Source organism: Agelaius phoeniceus, chromosome 1 (genome assembly GCF_051311805.1).
Source record: "Agelaius phoeniceus isolate bAgePho1 chromosome 1, bAgePho1.hap1, whole genome shotgun sequence".
Lineage (NCBI taxonomy): Eukaryota > Metazoa > Chordata > Aves > Passeriformes > Icteridae > Agelaius > Agelaius phoeniceus.
Window position 1 is genome coordinate 119,711,060 of NC_135265.1, and position 25,323 is coordinate 119,736,382.

Consider the following 25,323-nt stretch of genomic DNA (forward strand, 5'->3'; position numbering starts at 1 on the left):
GATACCCGTGTGGTTGAACAGAGTTGTTCTGAGAAGCTGCTTGTACCTTATGCACAAAGAGCTGATCTCAAGAACAAACCCTCCACATGTAGAATTATAGAATATTCTGAGCTGGATGGGATCTGCAAGAATCATTGAGTCCAACTCTTAAGTGAATGGCATGTATGGGGATACATCTTCCTTTGCCCTATGACTTAGAACAGACCCACTGAAGATTCACAACACCTGTCAGGACTCAGAGAATTTATTGCAAATATGGACTTCTCTCCATTTATAGTCCAAAGTTAAATTGTGTGCACACCTTTAGAGGAAATGAGATCTTATTCAGGACATGTATTGACAGAGGCCCTGATAAGCAAAGGGAAGTGTCTGCAATAATAGAATAACTGGGACTTCCCCAGAGAAAGAAATCTGTTCAAGGGATCTCAAAGAAAATCCACAATGCTCTTCATGACCTTAGTTTTTATTCTAAAGATCTTTTGCAAAACCATATATTGCACAGTCTTTTCCTCAGTGTTTTCATTTTCCTAATTTATAATATTCAGAGCTTAGCTGTTCAGGGCTAAGCTTTCTGAATCACAATATTGAACACTGGCTGAACTTAGCCACAAACCTACTCAATTCTGAGTTTCAGCAACACTCTGCAATAGTACCATGCCACACCCAACACAAAACTTCAAAATAAGGAAAATCTGGCAAGTCTTACACAAAAGCTGTGAGTCACAAAGGAAAACAAATTTATTTAAGCAACACCAAGCCACACAAATATAAACATATGTTCACTTAACACCTCCCACACATTTAATTATAAATTAATGTAACATACCTCAATTTGCATTTTTAGATGAGTCTTAAAATTTGACAGGAGGGTAAGAAATATGGAAAGTGAAAGTTCAAAAACTTCTGGAACTGATGAGACTCCATTTTTTGACAGTGCAACACAGAGGTACTGCTTTATAGCATTAATGAACATCTCATTTGTCCTGAAGACTGGTCCTGCATTTTGCAGAATGGACAGAAGCAATTGCAATGAAAGAATCTTTGACCGCAGTTCATGAGATCTAGAACAAAACAACACAGCACATCAGCCCAGTGTAAGGCCTAAAAAATAAAAAAACATTCTCTTGAAAAGTCAGTACAAACCACAATGATTTTGCAAGTGGAATGGTAATGAGAGAAACTCAAATTTGACACAACCAGTTGCAGAAAGGGTCATAAAAAGATGTTGGGTCTTTTTTTGTTAAATTGTTCATTTTTCAACTAAGAATGCAGGCAAGACCTTTTCCAGAAAAGGAGAAATTACTACTGAACCACTCTCTTCTCTTCTGCACCGCAGAACAGCAGGAACAAGGGGCAATGCTGCCCTTTTAGCCAGAGGATGAAGGACCATTCTTTCCTGTAAACATAGCTTTGGAAGGTCCCATCTAAAATCCAGCCCATCTATCAAACCCTGTAGTAAAGGGCAGAAATTCCTTCTCCTCCTCTATTTCCACCAGCATGGAAACAGAGTTGAAGGACTATAAACACAATACTTCCTGCCAACACTGAAACCTCTTTGCTCAAATACAGCACTTATCAGTCACTGGGCCCATCCCACTCTGAGAGCAGGTAAGACACAGAATGTGCCTGTTTGAAGCATGGCAATCACCAAGTCAGGCAAGGGCAGTGTTGTCAAGTGCTCCACAAGTGTAACATTCTTACAGACTCGTGGGAACTAGAATTCAGGTCAGAAACAGGGCTAACTATTTCTGCTCTACAAACCCCAAAACAACAAACACAACAAAACAGCCAAAAACCCCTGAAACCACACAACAAAAAGCATAAAGGAAATCTGCACCTATTAAAATCCAATGGAATAAGTAACATTCCAGGTGAAACCATTCTCTCCTAAGACTCCTGATGCTCCTTCCCACTCCTGATCATTTCAAAAAAGGCTGTATCTTTTCTGAAGAGTAGATATAGACAAAACTGGCTTTCCCAACAGGACAGTCCCCAGCTTTCATTAAACAGCTACCCCTGATAGAGGACAGTTATGAAACATAGGGGACAATGACAGGAAATTTTTCATCCAGTACAGCCCAGACACAGTAAGGAGTGCTTCAAGTCAATCTGTGACACACAGAGTAGCTGGATATTTGCTATATATTGCAAATATAAAAGCTTAATAAAAAAAAAAAGTAATTCCAGTCAAGCTAAAACAAAAAATGCTAATTAATATTAAGTATGTTGCAAATAAACTCAATTATTTCTGCCAAACAAAGTGGAATAGGGAAATCAATCTGCAAATATTTCAAACTCAAAATTTAATTCCAACAGCAGGCTTCTTCTGAAGATGCTTTTGAGAAGAAAACAGCCAGACAGTCAAATTGAGTGAGAACTTGTCTCTCATATTTCTCCTAATGAGCTACAGGTCAAAATCAACCCAAAACTGCTCTCTGTAACAGTTCTTCAAGAAAATGCTTGATGCTGGCACTGCATGGAAGCTCACATACCAATCTCTTTTGATGCAAAAGGCTTGGTTTTGTATCACATGGTACCAGGTGTGCAGACAGCACATGACCAGATTATACTTTGCTATGGAATATAAGAATTTAAATATGAGGAGAATTTCAGTCATAAATAAAATATTAAATATTGCCTACTTCCAGCAAGTGCCATCTCCCACTTGAAATCCTGGACTCGCTGACCTTAAAAATTTTGAATGTGTAAAGCCCACTTTAACTTAAAACAGGTTTAAGATAAAAACAAAAACCAGCAAGCCAACTTTTGAGCTGTATTTCACCCCTATCTTATTTTATTCCAAAACAAAAGGAAACAAAGACATTAACCAGGTTCCCAGAAAGCAAAATGCTGATCTTAAGTTCCAGACTTGTGATTTTAAGCTAAAGCTTTAAGTTCAGTTACCTAAAATCTAAAAATAGTTTCATTACAGACTTCACAACAAATTTAATTGAAAGTAAGATTTTTAAAGAGGCAGATAAGACTCTTGAAATGCCACAGATATCCTATGCCTCCTCTTCCAATTACAGCATGTTTGTAATAGTTCAAAAAGCCATCAGTGCCTCAGAACCATTGATAAATTCTAGGTACTTCTCCAAATATGGGATATCTTCAAATGTATTTGCAGTGAATTTTGGTTGCCCTAAATGCCTTTTTCTCCAATTTGTTTTTGTATGAAGAGCTTCACCAGTTCTAATATGAATGTCAAGGACTCCAAGGATTCAGATGAGATTCTCCAAGTGCCTCATAGCTATTACTGTTCTTGCAAGGGAGTTAATCCACTAAAACCTTTAATAAATGGGCTGCTTTAGTCTCAGAGTACTGACTAAAACCACAGGATTTTCAAGGCATTTCCTGGAAGACAATTCTCAGCAATAGTGACGAAAAACCCTTATGCCTCAGTCTTCATTCTCTAATGTCCTGACTTTTCAAAGTGCATTGCCAGATAATTTAAAAAGGTTCCTAGATTAAATCTTTAAACCCTTTTGACTACATCATATCTTTTCAACTTATTAAATCCACATCACTGATGTAACTAAACTGTCTTAAAGTTACCTGCTTTAAAAGCTAGACTCGGAACAGTAAAGCTGATTTTATTTTGAAGAATACCAGGCCTTTCACTGTCATTTGAAATCATATTACAGCTCCAATTTCATCTCTTAACACTCCTTAGAACAAAAAAGCACTCCTCTTGAAAATTATCAGCATTGTTCCTAATGTGCAAATCAAATGTATATAAATTATATGCATATAAATCAAAGATCAGAAGGCAAACCTTTCTGCTGACACTCAAAATTTAATACTGGCACCCATTTATAGAGGAGACTCTGTATTTGCTTTATAACCAACAGTTCTATAAATGAAACTGAAGACATGGTATCTTCAGTCAGAAGAAACAGCAAAATAAAATCTTTGTTATCAAACATTTGTGTTTTAATTAAGTAGTCTGACAGAAGCATCATGAATTTATCATAGCCAGTTATCAGCTCCAGGTGATACAAGTTTATATTAAGTAGAGCTGAGGATGTGTACTGGATACACAAATGTGCTGGTTTCAGCTGGTGCAGAGTTAATTTTCTTCCCAGTGGCCAGCACAGAGCTGTATTTTGGATGGAGAACACTATGCAGGAGATAAAAGAAATTATGGGGCACAACCAGCAATGGTTACAAACCTAGAAGGTACCCAAAGCAGAGCAGTGTGAGCAAGACCAGAAATACCTGATAATCTTCTATACAAACTCATTTCAAATGCATTATAAACAGCAACTAGGAAGAACATGTTCTACTTATAAAAGGATAGGTGTTAAGAAACTTCTGAACAGGTATACAAAAGATGCATTAAAACATAAAAGTACCTTTCCAAAGTTTCTACATTCTTTTCACCATACCATTAGTTTCTTGTTAACAGTACTCACAAAAATATTTATATAATTTATTTTTATTGTTAGATTCATTAGGAAAACTTTTAAATTCTACTTACTTTGGATCTGGTGGTCCATCTGACAGGGGCTTCATGGAGAGTTTACACAGTGACCTGAATACAAGGAAGGCATCCTTTTGTAAAATGTGGGAAAACTTAGCACCAGGGGTAGGTCCTGAAGAATTTCCAGATTCCTAAGGAAGTTAACATATTTCAGTATTCCATTTTGCATTAGCAGGGCGTGTAGGGAAATCCCCATCTCCGAGCAATAAAAAGTTAATATATTATACAAATATAACCAACTCACTTTATCTTTATGGTCTCAAGATTAAAAAAAAAACATTCTGCAGTCCAACTGAAATAAAAATCACTACTAAAAATGTCCTACTCAGTATGAAGTCAGAATTAATTAAAGACTGTCATGAAATTAGGTAGGTCAAGTTTAAGTAGGGTAATTTGCAGGGAATTGCTGCCAGGCTCTTTGAGTAGATAACTACTTAAAAAAGACCCAAACACCAGATATTTTACTAGAGCATGAATAGTTACCTATCTCCTGCCAGATACATTTGATAAAATGTCTATGGTACAATAAACACCCCTATTACTAATTTCTTGCAATTCTGTATTATTGCTCCATACATAAGCAAAATGTTTAATGTTAAGTCTTCTATTTGTATGGCTACATGACTGTAACTTTTTGAACTTAAAATTATTACTCTCAAACCTAATTACTCAGTACACTCTGACAGCAAATATTCTTGGTCAGCTGACAAGTGTACACATACCTCATACAAGAGAGGGAGTATATTTTCACATCTGTTTTGTTAATGAAAATCAAATCCTCTCAGACATGAAACTCTTGATCTAAAATCACTGCATCAAGACCATGCCATCAGCTTGAAATTTCAATTTCTTGTTTGAAAAGAGCACACTAGAATTACACTGGCATATGTACAACTGGCTATATGTTTCACTATGTATATTGAATACTAGTTTTACAGTTTCTCAGAAGCACTTCACGAAACAGGAAACTGAGTTCTCTTGAACAGTAACTCCATGGGACAACTAAAAACATGCTGGGATAAAAAAGACATCACATGCAAAATTTATTCAGAAAAATTTCATTTAAGTAGTGCATTGAATAGAGTAACATTACTTAATTCTTGAAATTTATCTCAGTAACCTATTTTATAGAATTATACTAATCACTCTGCACAAGCATTGGGCAACATTTAAAACATAATACTTTTTTTCAGTATTTCCCAATTATATCTGCCTGTACCTGAGTATCATTGGAAGAGACAGATAATCTGTCATCGGGTAAAGATGGTGTATAAGCAACAGAAATTGGAGTCCCTGGAATTCCATTTGCCTGAATGTTTTCACTGTCACTGCCATCCTCTAATGATACAGTTGTGCCATCACCACCTGCAGTCCCTTCCACATCTATCAGAAAAGATGCAAAAATAATTAATGAACGTTATATGAGATTAAAAATTAGAAAGCGCTTTTAAAACCAACATTTAAATACTAAAAAAATCATAAGGAGGAGCTTAAGACAGAATTTAAATGGCACTACAGAACTATAAAAATTGCAATATTCTTAATTCCCAATAATGAAAATTACAGTAAGAAATTTAATTATAACTTAACTTGTCAGGGTCACCACTCTACCAAGTTTCCAAGAAGTATTGATATGGAACACCACCCATTAGTCTGATAAACAATTTACAACGAACTTAAAAGTACAGTGAGACACTGCTACTGGAGAGAGGGACCCATTTCTGAAGAGTGTTCATACAGAAATAAAATAAAATAACAATTAAAAAGAAACCCAAAAAGCCACCAAGAATTTGTATTTTAAAAGAACATTAATTCTCCAATATAAAGTGTAAATCAATGTATGAAATCCTGTCCATTTTACTGTTAAATAATGCACTAATAAAGTCTGACAGCACAACTGTCTTATTCAGCATGCAAGTCATATTTAAATGATGATAAATTTTAATTAAATATTTGAAAGTGGTAAAATAATTCTTAAGGTCAAGAACCAGACCACAGTCACTATTGACTAGACAGATATTAACATAATACCTCCAACTACTATGTTCACCATTTCCTGCACAATACTTTCTACAATTTCTTGTGCCTTCTCTTCACATTCATTGCTTTCACCATCGTAAGTTCCTCCATCAGCTTTAGAAAGATCTTTATAAAGAAAAACAAACACAAACAAGGATTAATGAGAAACTCTGAAATTAAGAAGGTACTTTGCTTGCACTTAATATTTCAGAATAAATGTTTGGATGCTTCAAAAATAGGTATTTGCAGGATGCAAGAATTCCAGTGGTTAACCTGCAATGTTAATTAATTGCCATTGTAAATGGCAATAAATCTACAGGCGTGCCAACAAAACACATCAATTTTGCATCTTCATATACATTAAAACATGGAAAACTCGAGGGTTTTGAGATGTTGTTCTCAAAAACCTTAACAATATTACACAGAAGCAAAAAGGAATTTTAGATACAGACTCCTGCAGAGCACGGGACTTAAGTGTGCTCTTGAGGGACAGTGGTAACAAGGACAAATGGTTATTTTGCATTATTCAACTACTTGAAAACTTATGCCTTACTCCAGATTTGGGATAGACAAAAAAGACAATCCTCAAGCCTTTCTTTTACAGACCTTTTCCCTCCCTCCATGAAACAGAAATACACACTGATTACTTTCTGCTGCTGTGGCTTGGTCAGCTTCTGTCTGTTCATTTTCAGCACTAGAAATGTCAGATCCATTTTCTGCCTCAATATCTTCTTGAAGGTTCTTGTCCACATCATTTGTGCTGTGATCAAGCTCTCTCTCATGGTCTTTGGACAGCTGATCAGCCTGTGCTGGAATATGTCTCAATTGAGGTGATTCAGGCTCATGATGGCTTACTGGAGACTGCTGGAGATGGTGTTGCTGTCTGTGTCTTTCCTTTTCCATCTGTTTGGCTTCCTGAAGCTACAAAAGCATTGCAAATACAGAAGAAGTTCACTATCAAAATAAAACAATAAGATATATGCATTATTTTATAAAGATGACATCTCTATTGTCTCTGCTTACACAGTAACAGTTTAAGAAAATGCATCTTTGTTTAATTATAAATAACTTCAGCATCATGGGATAATCCACTGCAAGAGGGCTGCTTCCCAGCTATGCATGTAGCTCATATCTTCACTATCAGAGAAGGCATGACCACACTACATAAACCATAGAACCAAGAGTTGTCTGCCTGCCCTATCAGAAGCACAGGGAGGAGATGTGACAATAAACAAGGTGTGTTTGGAAAAACATCAAGGCAAACTTTTTTTTTTTGTGGTCCCTTGTTCTGGAATCCCCAGAAAGGGAAGAATTTCTGTGACTTCTGTACACCACCCCCACCCCCAAACTTCATATTTTCCACCTATTTCAGAGGGCAAAACACAAGAAGAAAAATATCAGATACCAGCATCTTTTTTTCCCCAAAGTACACAAGTTAGAAAAGCCAAAATGCCTAATAACGATGAAACAAATGTCTCAAGCTGGTTTGCTTTCAAGAGGTAGTTTCTAAATAAAGATACTGAGATACTCACTGCTTGATTTTCCATACGTGCAAAAATGACATTCAGCATTTGTGTTAGAGTGGCCTTGGCTGTAGTTTGATTGATAAGATTTTTGCTTGCTAGGTAGATATTGTAACATGTTCTTACAGCCTGTAGTACTGTTCCTTCGTGGATTTCTATGTGTTGAGATGTTACTGCAGTGAGCAAAGCCTAAATAAACACACATATATACATTTATCAGTCAAAACATTTATCAGTCAAAAAGTTTGCAAACTAATAAATACCAACACTGGACAACTTCTAAAATATATCTAAATAAATATTTTGAACTGCAATTTCATTATATTTTCCCACATACTCTAGTAGCCATATTGGAAAATCATATCAGTTATATTAAACTGAGTGTTTTTCATCAACATATCAAAGTATTACATGTTTCATAGCATGTAACAGCATGAAGCAACCACAGGAACCACCAGAGAGGTAGCTAATAGAAGTCACCCTCAAATTTTCTAAACACAAAACAGGAACAGACTACCCATTAAAGCCTGGAAGGGAAGCCAAAGGGTCCAAAAGTTGTTTTAGAAATAAATGTAAATGTGATGAACAAAAACTGAGTATGAGGTTAGACAGCTATACTCAGACAACTGCCCTTTACAACAGCTCTTTTTGGTAGATGCTAGAAAATTGTGTTGGCCCCTCTGTAGAAATTTGCTTATTTCTTCCTGATCCTGGTAATATCTGCCTCTCTTTAAAAAAATAAAAGCACATAAGCCTGTGGAAGATCAGATAACACAGAAGTAAGGGACAAATTACCTTTATGTGAGACAGAGGCAGGCTGGATTAAAGAGCAGAAACAGAGGCAGATAAAACCCGAGGACAGGGTTTGAAAACATTGTCAGAGATGTGTGTAGGAGAGTGGAAAGAAAGGGGGAGAGCCTGGTTTGCAATGGTTTGCATTCATCACTGTAATCCATGGAAGGAATGAGGGAATTTTGAGCATTAAAAACTTCGACAGTTACCATTTAATGGGATGTTTAGAGTAAGAAAGAAAAAACTGGAAGCACTGGAAAGATGCTATTTTTTTAAAAATTAATCACAGTTAAAAACAAAAGTTATTTCAAGTTTTGTGTAATTTACTCATCAAACCACACCTCACATCTCTTACTGACATTGTCAGAACTTCTATACACACAAGGCACCAAGAAGTGGAGAAATAGTACCCATCTCTCACTCAAACCCCTTAAAAAGTAAAATCAGTCACTCTTGAAAACAAGCTGAACAAGTGGAGCCCAGGCATAAACAGCTATTTTTTCCAAACCACTACTGTCTGGACTCAACACAATACATAGTTAGATTAGTTAATATTTCTTTCATTCAGTTACAAATTATACCGCTGATACATGTACACACACACACACTTAATAACACCCCAGTTTAAGAACCACCTACAGCTTTTCTTTTGGAAGACAAGGTCTCTTGCAGCCTAGCACTTGGGACACTAATGAAAGGTGCAGGGGGCTCCAGTCTCCATCTCTGGTTCTGGTGATGTCATTCATAAAGTTAATGTCATCTTTGTGTCATCTTCTTTCTCCTTATATTTGGATGAGTAAGAAGCTGATATTTGAAAATTCCATTTTAACTTCCATCTCAGTTCAGTGAAATCTTATGATGTTTTTTCACGCAACTTTTAATAATAGAAAGTAGAGCCAGCTAATAGAGAAAGGTGACAAGGCTACAGATAGATTATGTGCTCTTTTAATTGGCTTAACAGCTTGAATTTCCTAAGTTTTTTTCAATATGCATGTTATGAATAGCAGAGCCTGGTTCTTTTCACACCACCCAATTAGAGGTGTGGAAGCAAAGAAATGCTTCAAACACACTCTGAGACATACCTCCTTCATATCTTAATCCAAATTCACTGAATAATATTTTCTGTGCAGCCTGAGGAATCAGTCTTTCTACAGGGCATCTCCCTGCAAATATCAAAGTATACAAGAGTTTACAGAGCTCTTGATAGTCACTTCTTCGGGTTTCTTTCCTTCCCAGGCACTAGATACGAATCTTAATGACTCCCATACACATTTGCAAACTGATAAGCATTTTTAGCTTTGATCTTTTGGTAATATCTTCCATCTTCCTTACAATTTAGAGTAATCCTCAGGCTATTAGTTATTCTAATTTCACATCTCAGTGCCATTTCTCTTCTGCTAAGTATGCCAGACCAGTAGAAATACGAAAACAAATGCAAGACAGAAAGAATCTTACGATTACTTTCTGAACATCCTTCCCTCTTGACAGTTTCCATTTAGGGCTCAATTTGATGATAGGCCCTAGACAACATCACCTGATTCTCTATCATAGAAGAGTATATCATTATCACAATGGCTTGACAGCTAACCCTGAGAAACCACACGTTATAAGCAGCGGCAGTATTGCTCCTCTGAAACCCTTGTGAACTCACACACTGGAAAAATAAACCCCTCCTTTCTCATTTTAGTACTTTTCTTCATGTTACTCCCCTTTACACTGTGACCAAACAACCACTATGTCCAACACAAAGAAGAAGAGAGGGGAGAGGGGTGACAGATGAGTAGAGGACAATCACCTCAACCTCCAGTGAAGTAAGATTACTCAAAATCCAAAACTGCTACACAACACAGATCCTTGAAAGATGGAGTAACAAAAGCTCTGCCTTCCTCCCAGCCACACTCTTACTTTGCAACAGGTCCAGAGCATGAAGCCATCTGTGCTATTTTAACAGCAACAACACATTTTAACTCATCAATACAAGTAAAAATCATAGAAAACAAAAGCACCCTCAGGTGGTTCTCTGGTGTTTAGTTTTGGGGTTTTGTTTGTTTTAAAAGTGACTTCAGTAGATGCAGAGTACTAAATGCTTGCTAGGACAAGGGATGGCTAAGGGAGAAGTCTGGGAGCAAAGCCTGGACAGATAAATGGCTCTCTGCAGAGGTCAGAACAGCAAACTACTCCCATGGAGTCACAGCATTACATTTCTCTTTTCTATCATGTAAAGTTTTGCTGCTCAAGGCTTTTTTCAATTGAGTTCCCACTCCTGGTCACACTTAGCACATCTGTTCCCACAGTATCCTCACTGTGACCTAATAAGTAAAGGAAAGGAAAAAAACCCCTACTTTATTTACTCCTCCCTTTCGCTGCCCTTTAGAAACAGAAGGAAACCTTTGTGAAAGGTTAGAGCCACCTCATTCTCCTTCAGGTCCTTCCTAAAAAGCTTTCTTTGTCACAAAGCCTGCAAAAATACCATCAGCCAACAAGACTTCCTTGCCCTGAAACTACTGGCTACCATCCTGACTGTGAGTTTGTTTCCTTATGCTTTCCCTCCAGTCCTTCATACTTCCTGTTCTGTGTTTGGGAAAGACCCTACAGTTCTGTGCTGCCACCTACTTACGATAAATAAAGCTTATTCATTTTTATAAACAAGCATTGGATGGCTTTGAGAAAGGAGAAAAATCCCCAGGATAAGTTCCTGAGTTACAGATTATCATATCTTTGTGTGACAAGCACAGTATTTTTTCTTTTAGCCTGAAGCACATTTGCCAAGTGAATTTTCTGTTATTTAAAACGAATGAATTAGAACAGTTCAGGAAGTATCATGCTTTGTGAGGCAAAACAAATGCAATTTTAAAAGTAAACTAAATTAACAATAATCCTCTACTGAAAACATCCAGCATCCATCTATAACTCTTAACTTTTGAGTCCTCTCACACTGAATATTCTGTAAGAACACCACGATTACAGCAAAATAATGCAACTACAACCAGGAGAAAAATTTTCAACTCAGGGTCAGCTTTTTCTTCCTCTCAGCCAACTCTGATCATCTTATCTTCAGAAGATTTATGACACAGTACAGCTGTCATCTGATCAGCACGGGCTTACTTTGTCTTGATTTCGTAATTCAGTTGCCTGGAAACTCCTGAGTACTTGGAACGGCACATAAAACACAGCAGCCCTAGCTCCTCTCTCTAGTGTGGATTAGCTACTAGAATCACATAATTCTGTTTCCTTTGAGAGGGTCTACAGAGTTATTTTCAATTTTTTTTAAGTTAACTTGCAGTCCAAACATTTACTTACCACAAAATAATGTGTTAGCATGGACTGACTTTTGAAAAACACAGGAAACTGAACTCTTTAAGTCAAAAAACAACAAATACATCAAATAACCTGCATAGATAAATAATTTTTAAGTGACACTAAAAAAAGTCACTAAATAACATTTAACTTTTCAGACTACAGCTATCAAGCACACACAAACATAAGTTAAGCTGCAAAAGCACCTATAAAATATCATATACTTTCCATATGGCAAACCAAGGAAAGAAAACACATGAGTGCAAACAGTTGATATCACGTTAAATACTGCCTCTTCATCCTTATTCCTCCTTTACAGATTTAAAACAATAAAAAGGAAAAAAAAGTTTTGCCATAGTTTTAGTTCTGCAGGCACTAAAAGGCCAAAAGACACGTAAACAGAACTTCAAGACCTCTGCAACTGTCAGTGCAAGTCTGCACTCACACACCACAAATGCCACAGCAGCCTTAGGAAAGCAAGCCTGAGGCAGAAAGATTCCATCAAGGGATGTTATTTCACACAATTTGAATAAACCTCTTTTAATTGCATCAGCAGACTAATTACGGGCATTGTTTCTGCCACAACAATCCCCACCACAACAACTACACAAGAAAGTTGTGTGGCTTCATATCAGAATTACACCCAATCAAACTAAACTACAAGGGAAATGAAGGAAAAGGCCAATTTCCCATTCTGGTTCATCACAGAGTCTGCAGATGAAGAACAAGAGCATCACAGAAGAGAAGAGAACATGTGAGCTATAGGAGCAGAAAAGTTAAACTGGTGTCTCTTGTTGCAGGACATGACTCTAAAGCTTAGATAGCTAAAAAAAGACAAATTGCACTTCTCTGTTTCAGCAAGAAGATTATTTCCTTGCTAGTCAGCAGAAAGGTCTTTTCAGAATGTCTGAGTGGCAGTTGGGAACTGGCTGCAGATGACTCCACCCCGGAAAGGCACGCAGTGAGCAGGAAACCTGCAGTGCCTGTTAGCTCTTGCTCCATGATGGCTCCCAGACCCCAGAGTGAGGGCAGCACACTACCCAAGGGCCGCCCTTTCTGCATGCAGAACCAAGACAATCCTCCAGACAGGAAGGTGTCCAAGTGATCAAAGTTCTCAGCTTTCACTGTGGTGTCGGTGAAGCAGCTGCCCTGTGGGAGTGCTGCTTATGTTGTGGGTAACAGCCTGGGAACACCAGCACAAAAAAGCAGGAGATCCAGGTCTGCTGCCTTCTATACCCCTGATGGAATTAAGATTCTTCAGACAACATACTAACCACCAGAACCACAGAAGAGTCTAAGAAGATCATCCTTCAAATCACACTGGAGAAGCAGGGTCCACATTCATCTCAGAACTGAAGCGTTAGGGGGCCTAAGAGAGTATGACTGACTTAGAAGTTTCATTATTCTTTCAAAGTCAAAAGTTCTGGTCTTTGCCAAGGTTATTTAAAATTTTCAAGCTTTTTATGGTGTTCTGTGTATCGGACAAAGATGGAGTCAAAGGCAAAACAGCACTCTCCACTTTCCCGGTTACTCTAACATGGCAATTAGCTACACGTAAACAGTAAAAAAAATTAAGGGACTAAAAGAGTGTACACACTTAATGCACTTTGCAATTGTTGAAGAACTGACTTTCTCAAATCTTCTCCTGAACAGAAGGAATATTAGCTCTTAAAGCCCCGTCAGGCAGGGAGGATTGGAATAAGAAAGCATTCAAACAGGCAGTATTACAATGAGAGAGAGTTATAATAGTTTCAGCCACTGAAAGTTTAAATCAATAAAAACTTCCCTTTGCAGGATGGCTGTGGTGGTTTGACAGGAAATGTGTTTTTTGGGATGCTGTGTTTTTGGCCAGTGGATATTCAGGCTTTAATATTGGCATTTAACCTGGCCATTAGGACACGGATCCGCCTCTGAGAACACGGGGTTAAAAGCAGGGCTCTCCCTGGGAGGGTCCTTTTGGGTTTCCGGCAGGAAAGAGTTCGGGTCTCTCCCCGGCCCAGCTGCTGGCTGGGCAGGGGGAGGGGAAAGCCATGAGGTCAGGAGAGGTAGGCCTGAGCCCGGGGGTGGAAGGGTGGAAGAGAGAAAGAGAGAGAGAGACACCGGGAGCCATCGGGCAGCCCCCCCTGAGAGACAGAGAGAGAGAGAGAGAGAGAGAGAGAGAGAGAGAGAGAGAGAGAGAGACGGTGCCTGGGACTGTTACCTTGAAACTGGATAAACATGGGCCTGTGCCGGCAGCACGGATCGGAAGGAGAAGGGGGGGTTCAGCCGGCCGCTTGTAGGAGCTTTTAACCCCTTTTTGGAGAATGAGAACTTTACAGATCATTGACCTTTCCTGGAAGATAGAGTGGAAGATGAGGAAGGAAATGTGTAAGTGTGAGAGAGGTCTGGGCGAGTGAGAAATAGTGAAAGAGTAGAGAAGAATCCTAGTGGGAAGAGATGATGGAGTGGCTTTTGCTGGACTCTTTCTGTACAGCCATGGACAGACCCATGTTCCTTGTGATACAGAGACTGCATTCTAGGGGGAGGCAATGGCCACAGAACCAAGAGGGTTCAGTGTTGGTGCCCCTCGGCCCCAGGGGGTGAAAAAATATGGGGGGGACAGGTGTCCCAAAGGAGAGACTGTGCCTTTTTTGGATCGGGACAGAGCATCCTTAAAAGACAACCCTAGAAGCAGTTCTGGTCCATGTTCAGTGGTGAGAGCACTGGACATGAAAGGAAGAGGTCACGACGGCAGATGTACTCCGGGCGGTGCCACGAGTGACACGGAAACACACGAGGCTTCAGCTGTGTTTCCAGGGGAAGCCCATGGTACAAGAAGGACTCCTCTCCTCTTGATGAACTGAGGATTGATTGTCTAAAAGTGGTGCTGGACTGAGAGTTGGTGATTTGAGGATCAAATGTATTGTGTTGGAAATTTGGTGGGGGGAGGAGGAAATGCATTTGTGAGGTTTTCATTTTCCCTGTGTGTGTGTTCCTTTTTATTTGTAGTTGTAGAGTAGTTAATAAAGTTCTGTTTTCTTTTCCTTCCTAAGTAGGAGCCCGCTTTGCTTATTCCTGGTCACATCTCACAGCAGCTACCAGGGAGAGGGTATCTTCATGGGGACACTGGCATTGTGCCAGTGTCAAACCATGACAAAACATCTTAAACACATGGGCAAAACAACACAACAAATCTAGAAAACAGCAGCATGAACCAACATTTGTAACAACTATCTGCAGAAGTGGAGTGCAAAAAAGAACAGGGAAGATTTGAGCTATGAAAAGGAGAAGAACAAAGCATATTTTTTGCATTAATACAAGTAAGTACAATCTGCAAGAAATGTTAATGTCTCAGGATACATATACACAAGATTATGAGGTAACAAATACTCCATTTTGTTTAACTAACTTCAAATGTATTCTTCACTGCTGTTCACTATCACAGTTATTTAAAGACTGCTGTTACAGGAACAGGGTACAGCATTTCCACTAAGCAGCCAAATTCTAGTACTTGGCATAGTAATTTCCTGAAACAAATACCCATAATTAATGGCTGCAATCAGAAAACAGGTTCCCCAGAAACATTTGTACAAACTCCACATGCAACATTTATATAAGCTGTGGAAACAAACCCTGGACCTCCTTCAAGCAAAAGTGTATGACACAGCAGTACAAAGCTACCATGGTAATGTCCAACTGCCAAGTCTAATTGCATTTCATCAACAAATTCCAAAATGGATTTTAAAATCTGCTGCTTAATTACCATTTCTCCCACTGGGAGTGCAGGATTGTATGACAGTAATTCCTCACAATTAGAGGCTCCACAGGTCTGCTGTGAATGAATTTCACCCAGTGGTACTAGACTTGAGGCCACAACCATGAGTTCACCCAAAATGCAGTGGAAGAAATTAGGGGAAGGGCAAAGAATATGCAGTTTACATCTCCAAGAAACAGGATGAAGAAAGTATTTTAACACTACCATGACATTTACAAATTAAGCACTTCTGGTTTTGAACTCTGAGGTCAAGAATGTCTTCCTGCTGCCACCACTATAAATACAGGAAGTATTAAACATGTTACCTTTATTATTTGTAGCTGAACCCCTTCGTCTGTTTGAGGGCCTTGAAAACAGCCACATATTGTCTCGATAATTCTATCAATTAGTTTTTTTCCTGGAGCTGTACTGTCTGGAGCATTCCCTGTCAAGTGCCCATATGCTATAAGTTTCTGGAGAGAGGAAAAAAACCCATGTAAATAAGAGCTTTAAAAAATTAGGCCAGCTTTTGGTTATAATAAATAAATTCACTTGATAGTTCTAACTTGCACAGAATAAATAAAACAGTACCTTTTACCCCATGTATCATAAAACAACAAGGATTTTTTACATATCCTCCAGATTTATTCAATTTTCAGACAGCAACTGCTATACAAAGTTTTTCAGCAAGATAAAGTTTTGTTCAGCAGTTAATGTTCTAAACCAAACAGGATTCCAAAAATTAACTCACATCACAGAAGTCTTTATATATAGTCAATATGCAAATGCTTTTTATACCAGATAAACCATCTGCAAATGCTCTCTATTTGAGCTACTAGCTAGTGTTCTATTTTTTAGAGTTTCTTCTGGTGTTTGGTTTTCTAGTATCCTTTGCTTTCCCTGGGTCTTCAATAGTTAGAAGTGAAATTTATTACAAAATTAGTAAAATCCTCTTCTGAACACTTTAGGCACAAGAGTACTTGTAAATCCCCATGCTACACAGAGTAGCATCATGGTACAAGAGCAGGCCAGGCACACATGTGCCTGTGACTGTAAATTGAGTTCACTGTTGGGCTGCTCTGGAGGAGTGAATGGCTAAATACAATGCTGCAGAATTTCTTCTGAAAACATTACAGGAACCTTGAGAGTTTTGAGAGACTAGACATCTCAAATTGTAAATATTTTACTGCAATTATAAATAGTATAAAATGAATTTCTAATGCTATACCTGCTGTGTTTGCTCAACACACATTTAAACACATGAAAACAGGTTGCTGTACATAATAACCCAACCAGGAAACGCTGGTAAAACAGACAAAGAAAAACACACATACACTACATAATAAATAAGGCATTCATTCATCTTTTGTGAGAAACACATTCTGTTTGGTTGTGTGTGCAATCAAGTAAAAGAATAAAAACCCCATGACATTATTTATTTCATATAACTACTCCCCCTCCAAAGCAACAGGATTTTACAGTTGATAGTGAAAACTCATCTTCATACAGACCTGTAAACAATCTAGAGATGTACTGACAATCCTGGGGCACTTGGACTGGCATGCCAATTCAAATGGTAGGAAGTACTTGTCCGCTTCAATGAAGCTTGTCTTTGATTTCACAGGTGGAAGAGTGCTTGAACCAGACTTTGCTTCTCCATGAGGGGGACTAAACAGAATGACTGTATTAGAATACTGTAAAGTGATCACACAAATTGTTCTCACCACCACAATGCTTATGAATGAAATACAATATCAAAAAAATTAACATTAGGAAAGACAAACTTCTAAGAATAGTAATCTGTAAAGTATTCTTAACACCTTTTATACTTCATGGCTCCTTTGTGGACCAGGCAAATTGACCCACTTGCCTACTAAGGGGATATCCAGTGGTACCTGCTGGTTTGGAAGCAGAAAGACTTGCTTCCTCTCAAAAGACTCCCCTTACTAAACTGGCTAAAGCAACAAACTAACAGAACAAAATGAGCAGAGCCAACATATCTCACTTGGGTAAATTATCTGAAAATACTAACTGTAACAAAAGCAAGAAAATTCTGAGCTGTTGAAGTTTTATTTATTACAGCACCTTTAGAAAGACTGTGATCATTAATATCACAAAAGGATAATTAGGAATGGGTCATTTTTCACTAATTTGAGTGCATCAATGCAGTTTCGCTTTGGCTCAAAGCAAGATGTTTAGATTTTTCATTTCATAGAATAACTCATCACCTTTATATAAAACATTCCCAACCTTTTTTTTGCACTCACAGGTATCTTTAGATAAAAGGTAAACAACACTGTCTTACATAGGCTTGAAAAACAGTATTAAAAAAGTGCAAAGTGTCATATTCTATAGTGAAGGCTTAAAGAATTCTTGCAGTAATTCAACCAGATCTTGGTAGAACAACTGCATTGAAATACAGCATGCACATTGCTAATTAAAACAGATGCTTCAAGGAATGCACTCAATTTCATGTTCCCTAAGTAGAAGAATGAACTGCTAAGAGTTCATTATAAATCCAAAGCATGACTGCAGTCCCACACATTACAGAGTGGGCCTTAAACTAATCAATACAAATTAGTTTCAGCTTTTCAAGGAGCAGGCTGGATTGTCCTTGAGATTATATCTGTCACCACATTCAAACAGATCTTGTTTAGGTTGCTTAAAAAGGGCACCCAAATTCAAGACTTAAGAGTTAGTAATTAGTATTAAGATGCTACTTTTTACTGGCTATATCTCTTTTGAAGGTTTAAGAATTTATCCCTACACATTTTCACATTTTTTTTCCTGAAAGAAAAAAAAGAAACCTCTGAAGAAAGCCAGAGTTGTTTTGGGTGGTTTTGGGGTTTTTTTTTGGTTTTTTTGGGTTTTTTTTGGATGCATAACTTTATTTATTGCCCTGTATTTTTCTGCTGGAAGCAGAGCTCTTTTGAACAGCACCCTAATCAGATAAGTTGCAGAGGAAGTACATGATTCTTCTATGTTCCTGAATCTCTCTGATACTCCCTATAAAAGCTTTACCCTGAAGAATGAAAGGGCAGTTATCTGTTGCTTGTGCCTTATGACAAGACTGCACCTCATCTAGTGATTATGCCCATTGAAACCATTAAAATTAACTTAAAAAGACCACTCTGGAAATAAACCCAGAATTGTTCAAAACAAGGAGCAGGCCATGGTGATATTCCAAAAATGAAGAACCCGTGCCACAGCAAGCTGCTACATTAGCCTGGAGCGTCTCCTATTCTCTGAATTGAAAGCTATTTTAAAATGGGCAAGATATTAAATATGGAAGATGATGTACATTTGTCTCTGGAAAAGCAACTCAGTAAGCTCTTCACACTGCTGGTAATGTAAGGGAAGGGGATAGCAGAGAGAGGAGAAGAGAAACTCAAAAGGACTTAATGTCAGTGAATTGCTTCTAAACCCAGCAACTATTCCAAACACCTTCTTCCCCCAAGGCATCTACAAAGCATGGGAATTATGAAATATGCTGGTATTTATGTATTATCCATAGAGAAAGGCTAAGGTATGTATCAAGTAATGGATTTGGAAATTTATTTTGGCAGCATTTGCTGTGTAATGGTTACATAAATCAGCTTGTACTTTTTTATTCCCTTCCCCTGCACCCCACTACCAAATACCAGTTCTGTTAAAAAAACAAATAGCAGAACAAAAGGAGCTGTTTTCCATGCAAAATTTCTGGATAGTGGAAATAATCTACTCTTCAGTTCATTCCAGGTTAACTGAGATCAGTTACCTTGAACAGGAACTGGAAAAATTTAAACACTCATCATTAGAAATCCCTTATTAGGACATTTGAATCTCAATTACAGAAGTAAGATCCTGAAAATAATTTAATAGACTATGAAGTTTCTCTATCCTAGGGCCTAGAAAAACAGTATTTTCTACTGCACCTAAACAATTTGACTCTACAGTAAGAACAGAGAAGTCCATTCACAATTTCCAAAACCAGCAAAGCCTTCACAGTAGCAAAAGGCTACTGTCTAAAATAAAGACAGCACCAAAGAAACCAAAATCTATTTAGAAAATAGGAAGATAAGACATACACATTTTACTCCCAAAAAGATCCCAACTTCAGATATTGATAGGGCAGAAATTATGCACTCAAAGTTCAGAAATGGGCCAACCACATTTGTATAAATTATTTTAATTCTGTGGTCTCATTTAATTCTGTAGTTTTAGCATGGTATTTAACTACAGGACTGGATATTACTTTTCCTTATTCAGTGCCCAGAACAAATATCTCTCACTGAATATTTAACATAAAGCATTTTTTCTTATCATGCTTCACAATGTGGACTTCTGCTTTATTTATACCACTCTAAGAAAAACCTATTATAAATTCATATTATTACTTTCTGTCTGAGACAATCTTGTAGTTCTGGATGCAATGTTTTCTAAACACTACATAAATATGAAATTTATTTTTACAATCTCACTATGAGCTCATTGTATTGACTTCATTTTGCTGGGGGAAAGCAAAGCACAATCTCAATGAGATGCACCCTTTAAGTTTTACGAGCCCAATTTGATAAGCTGCAAGACTAAATTTTTCAGCATATTTGATATTATTAAGTTTTCCTTTACATCTTCTTAAACAATGTTCCCACTGACTTAATTACTGCTAGAAGTGATTCTATTTTCCAAACCAAAACTGGAGATTTCTGCTCAAATATCCAGGAGATGAAGCAGAAATCCTTAGCATCCAACTTTGACAGCTGTGGTTTTAATGATTTGCCCAATACTGAAATCCAGTTACAGGGCAGAATAGAGATCCCCAAGCAGCACCCAGCTGCCTAAGAACATTTTCATCCTCAGTTTCACCCACTGATCCATTTCTCTCAACAAGTGGTATGAACAGTCTTCACCCCCAGTCCTGACTCAGAGTTAGGAACACTGGATGAGGAAGACAATCCTGTGGAATATGTAATGAAATGCCAATAACAGATCCCACAGCTTAGCAACACTTAGAAGTTTGTCAACAGCAAAAGACTGTTGAATGTCAATTTTTGGTTTTACCATCACTTGTAGAAGAACTGCCTTCACAAATCTATACCCTAACAAGGTCCTTTCCAGACACTATCTTTGCCAGTTACATTACTTTGCTCTGCTCACTCCCACTTCAGCGCCCCGACCTCCTCCCTCTGATCACTCACTTCAAGTATTTTACCTGCATTCTTCCCCCTTCTCTGAATCTACTTCAAGGCTCCTCCAGCAATACATTGAAATAAATTTCTGTGCCATCCACAAAGATCTTTTCCAACTCTGATCCCTATTTCCTACACTCCCTGGCCAGAGACTACCACCTTGCTCCCTTCTGAGCTACCTTCTGCTGCTTCTCCTAAGCCCTGTGCCTTGCACCAGAACAGCCAGACACATAAAGCAGCACTATCTGTATACATTTCCAGATACCACCAACCACCGAAAATATGCTGAAAATGTTTTTCAGACAGAGTCCATACTCCCCATGCAGAATAAGTATGGTATACATTTTAAGATGTTAAAAGCACTATCACTTAATACAATGAATTATCACATACCTTTGCTTTTCTGTTTCAGCCTTTATTTCCTCTGTAAAATGAAACAAAGGCATAGTTATAGAAATGGCATCATAAGCGCATTTATAAAATTAAATAACAGAAAACTACTGGATAGCAAAACTATTTAGGCAAACATTTGAAACCAGGATTATCATAAAACAGAAAAAAACATGTTTACAGTTTCATAAGTACCTGTACTCTCCACCTGCATTGACTGCAAACTGTATCATAATTACTTTGTTAATCTATATTCAAAACTGGATGCTTAAATTTGCATCCAGTCATGCCAGCTAAACATCACGTCCCTGAAATGCTTCTGTGAAGACACTGTCCAGCTCTTTTCACAGCTGATGTATATAGAAATAAGAAGGAAAACACAAATATTATTCAAACTATTAATTTACCCATAAAGAATATAAAACGTATACTGCTTGATAAATACATATTATACAGAAACACTACCAACAATCCACTGCTAGTTCTTAGATGAAATCTGAATGACCAATTATCACCCCTGGTTTTAAACAGTGTGAGATACCACAGTAATGACTAAGGGAGAGGAAAAAAGTCCGTAGCACCTCTATTTAATATTATTTTCAAATATATTATAACAGAAGGATGAATAGTTTGCAAACATTTTCAGCAATTTTTTAACTATACATTTTCAAAATAATTTTAAATTACTGGAACTAATTTTAGGAAACATCTTTGAGTCAAGACTAGTCTTGTCTATTCTCTAGTCATTTTGCACGCTTAAATCATAGGGAATTTCATCAAGCCTAGGTTTTCCAGTGCTGAAGCAATACATACTTAAAATAAACTGTACAGGATCAAGAATGAATGTGTGTGTGTGTTTTTAAAGAACTCTCAGGAGATCTATTCCAGTATCAAGTCCTGCTCAAACATGCAAAGCCGTAATCAACTAAACCAAACACTATACTTTGATTTTTGTGTACAGGCCTTGAACTAGTGGCATGGATTGATTCTGACAAAAAACACACCAACTTAATCTTTCTAACCAAGCTCCCATGCAGCAAGAGCACACTTTGTCTGCCTCCTGTCCTTCATTTGCCATTTCACATGGTCATACTGATTCACTTACCCAACACAGGTTCTCATGCTCGGTATTTTATCACAAATCACTCGTAGCAAATATGTTTACTAACTCACTTTCTCAACATCCAGAGAACTGAACATATGGAATGCACATTACTTTAAAATCTGTATTTTACTTCTGGTAAGACTGATGGTCATATTTACACTGAGAGGCTAGCAGGTCACTGGTTCATCCCACAAACAGCTACTCCAGAAGCTGATCAAATCTGGGCTACCCAGGACTAGACAAAACATGAAAATAATTCTAGATTCTAGACACTAAGCATTCCTCAGTAAGTAGCAATAATAAGACTCATGGTCTGCAATGTTTCAGTAAAGTATACCTTCCTCCCAATTATGACGACTTTTACTCACTTGAAGACAAATTCCTGACCAACAGAAAGGAGAAGAAACTCTCTTCCTCCCTTCCAGCATCTTCATACCTTTCATTATTTTACCTCCCACCTTAGCACTCACACCCAGGAACTCTGCTCCCTGAGATACACTGAAGTCTGTCCATCAAACAACATTATCAACCAACAACCAACAGATAAAAGAGAATGACTTCCAAGTTTACAGTTTCCACCAAAACTGACCAGAGGTAAAAAGCTTATACAAGTGTCATTCTAATTAAATGTTACTACCATTTCAAGCAGCATTGCCTAAGTCTATTCATGTGAAACCACTGATTTTATAACCTATGTTAAATAAAAAGAAAGGTTCTTACAGTGGCTGATATCAATTATTTTACAAGACTAGAATATTTGTAATTGCAGAGAAGCATGATATAATACTATTAGTAAAACAGCAAACTTGAACTTTACTTTTACCCTTGAGAATAGAGAAAATCTAATTTCTTTCACTGTCTGATTGCTGCCTCTGCTCTCAGAACACAAGTTAATCACAGTACAATTTCACGGTCACATATCAACTACATTCAGTAGGAAGCATACAAAAATTCAAGAAGCATTATCACCAGAAAACCAGATTATAATAAAGGTAACTAACAATTCCCATGTGAGGTAACTAATCTGTTAAAGACAGATGAACCAGAACAGTTACTGATGCATTCTTTTCAATGGGAAAAAGTAATCCCTGCAGAACTAAAAATTAGCTAGAAAAGAAAGATGAAGCCAGGCTTGACATAAACATTCCTTAATTTGCTCTCTCTCTCTCTCCAAACACACAACCAAAACTGCAACAAAGAGGATCTCAGAGCCAGAAAAGCTTATTATCTCAGAATCACCATTCATTCTGGGAGAGAAGAAATAAAGAGAATATAAGATGCAAGAACAGGGGATGAAAACTGTAGGGAAGACAACACCTTCCTCTGTATTTTTTGTGATGTAAACACAGAATTACTAAGAAAAACAGCTCAGATTACTCTATGGTACTGAAACAATCACGTGCCCTAAAATGGAACTAGTTTTCATAATTTAAAAGTGCAGCAGAAATGACAAAATAAACCCTTTCTGAATCTCCCCTTCACACACAGCTCCAGAAGACCTCTTTACAGAATTCTGTGACCTCTATGACAGAATTAATGGAAATACACAAAGCTTTTACACACTGAAGCTAGAGCTGATCAAAGAAATATATTATTTTGCAGTTTTACAATGGCATGCATCAACCATTTCCCCAAACAGGCAAAATGAGTCATGTACATGAGTTTCAACATCATTTTCCATTTCATCTACACTTTTACAGACCATCATAATTTCAAAGAAATCTCTGAAAACAACTAAGACCTTTGTTGTTGGCTTTGAGTAATTTTCTTCACAGTAGGTTGTAGATGGTGCTGGTTTTTGTGCTGGAAACACTGTTGATAATTCAGGAATGCTTTAGTCAAGCAGTGCTTACAGAGAGTCAGTTTCAGTTAGTTACAGAGAGTCATATTTTCAGTCTCATACTCCACCCCATCAGTGAGTAGGCTGGGGATGCCCACCACAACAGCCAACCCCTACAGACCCCAGGGGTATTCCATTCCCCAGGGTGTCACACTCAGCAATAAAAAACTGGGGAAGGGTGTGGGTGTGCAGTTTCCCTGTGCTGCTTGGGGACTGGCTGATAATTGGTCACCTGGTGGTGAGCTACTGCATTTTTCTGCATCACATGTTTCTTGTGTTTGATTTTCCTTGTCATTTCTCCCTATTTTCCTTTTTTTTAATTAACCTGTCTTTATCTCAACCCAAAGCTTTTGCACTTTTACCCTTCCAGCTCTCCGATACAAGCCAGTGAGAGGCTGTGTAGGGCTTAGCTGCTGGCCAGAGATAAACCACAACAGGCATCCATAATTTCATTCTCACCTCTCCAGCTTTAATTCACTACTTTTAACATGATATTTGAACACTTTTCCTTACTCTCTTCAGACTGCTTACAGTTTTCAGTATAAAAAACCTCAAACTAGTTTCCAGTTTTCCCTCTCTTCCTTTAACACCTTATAACCAGCTAATCTCATGTGCAACTATGAAATCAACAAATTTCTCTGTAATGACTAACACCAAACAGCAACATCAAAATGGCCAAGCAGGTCAAGTAGGTGCTGTGGGCAGTACTGGATTGTAACACTGAACAAAACTCCAATTTAAGAATAATTCACTGTTTACCTCCTGTATCCAATTCAAAGTATGATTTAAACCTTAAGTACATCAAAGGGCATCTCTAATAACCTAAGTTTCAAATGGGTATCTTTAGGTATTATTTCCTTCTGGTTACCTAAATGTGCTGTCATACTAAGTGAAGTAAAAATATTCTGGAGTGATACTTTGGCAGAAGTCAAGGATAACATTCTCATCAAGTAAGGAATGACTAAAATGTTAT

General features: G+C 37.7%; 1 protein-coding gene across 1 annotated transcript in view; it reads right to left on the reverse strand.

The window, feature by feature from the left end:
* ARFGEF1 (ARF guanine nucleotide exchange factor 1) overlaps nucleotides 1-25,323 on the reverse strand; it is an 86,342-nt gene that overhangs the window by 38,385 nt on the left and 22,634 nt on the right. The window contains exons 2-10 of the mRNA XM_054637692.2: nucleotides 21,409-21,439; nucleotides 17,359-17,515; nucleotides 16,174-16,320; nucleotides 8,035-8,214; nucleotides 7,150-7,423; nucleotides 6,515-6,628; nucleotides 5,703-5,866; nucleotides 4,481-4,614; nucleotides 827-1,061 (exon numbers count right to left, since the gene is read on the reverse strand). Of these exons, the coding sequence (XP_054493667.1) occupies nucleotides 827-1,061; nucleotides 4,481-4,614; nucleotides 5,703-5,866; nucleotides 6,515-6,628; nucleotides 7,150-7,423; nucleotides 8,035-8,214; nucleotides 16,174-16,320; nucleotides 17,359-17,515; nucleotides 21,409-21,439 (1,436 nt within the window). The remainder of the gene's footprint in view (nucleotides 1-826; nucleotides 1,062-4,480; nucleotides 4,615-5,702; nucleotides 5,867-6,514; nucleotides 6,629-7,149; nucleotides 7,424-8,034; nucleotides 8,215-16,173; nucleotides 16,321-17,358; nucleotides 17,516-21,408; nucleotides 21,440-25,323) is intronic.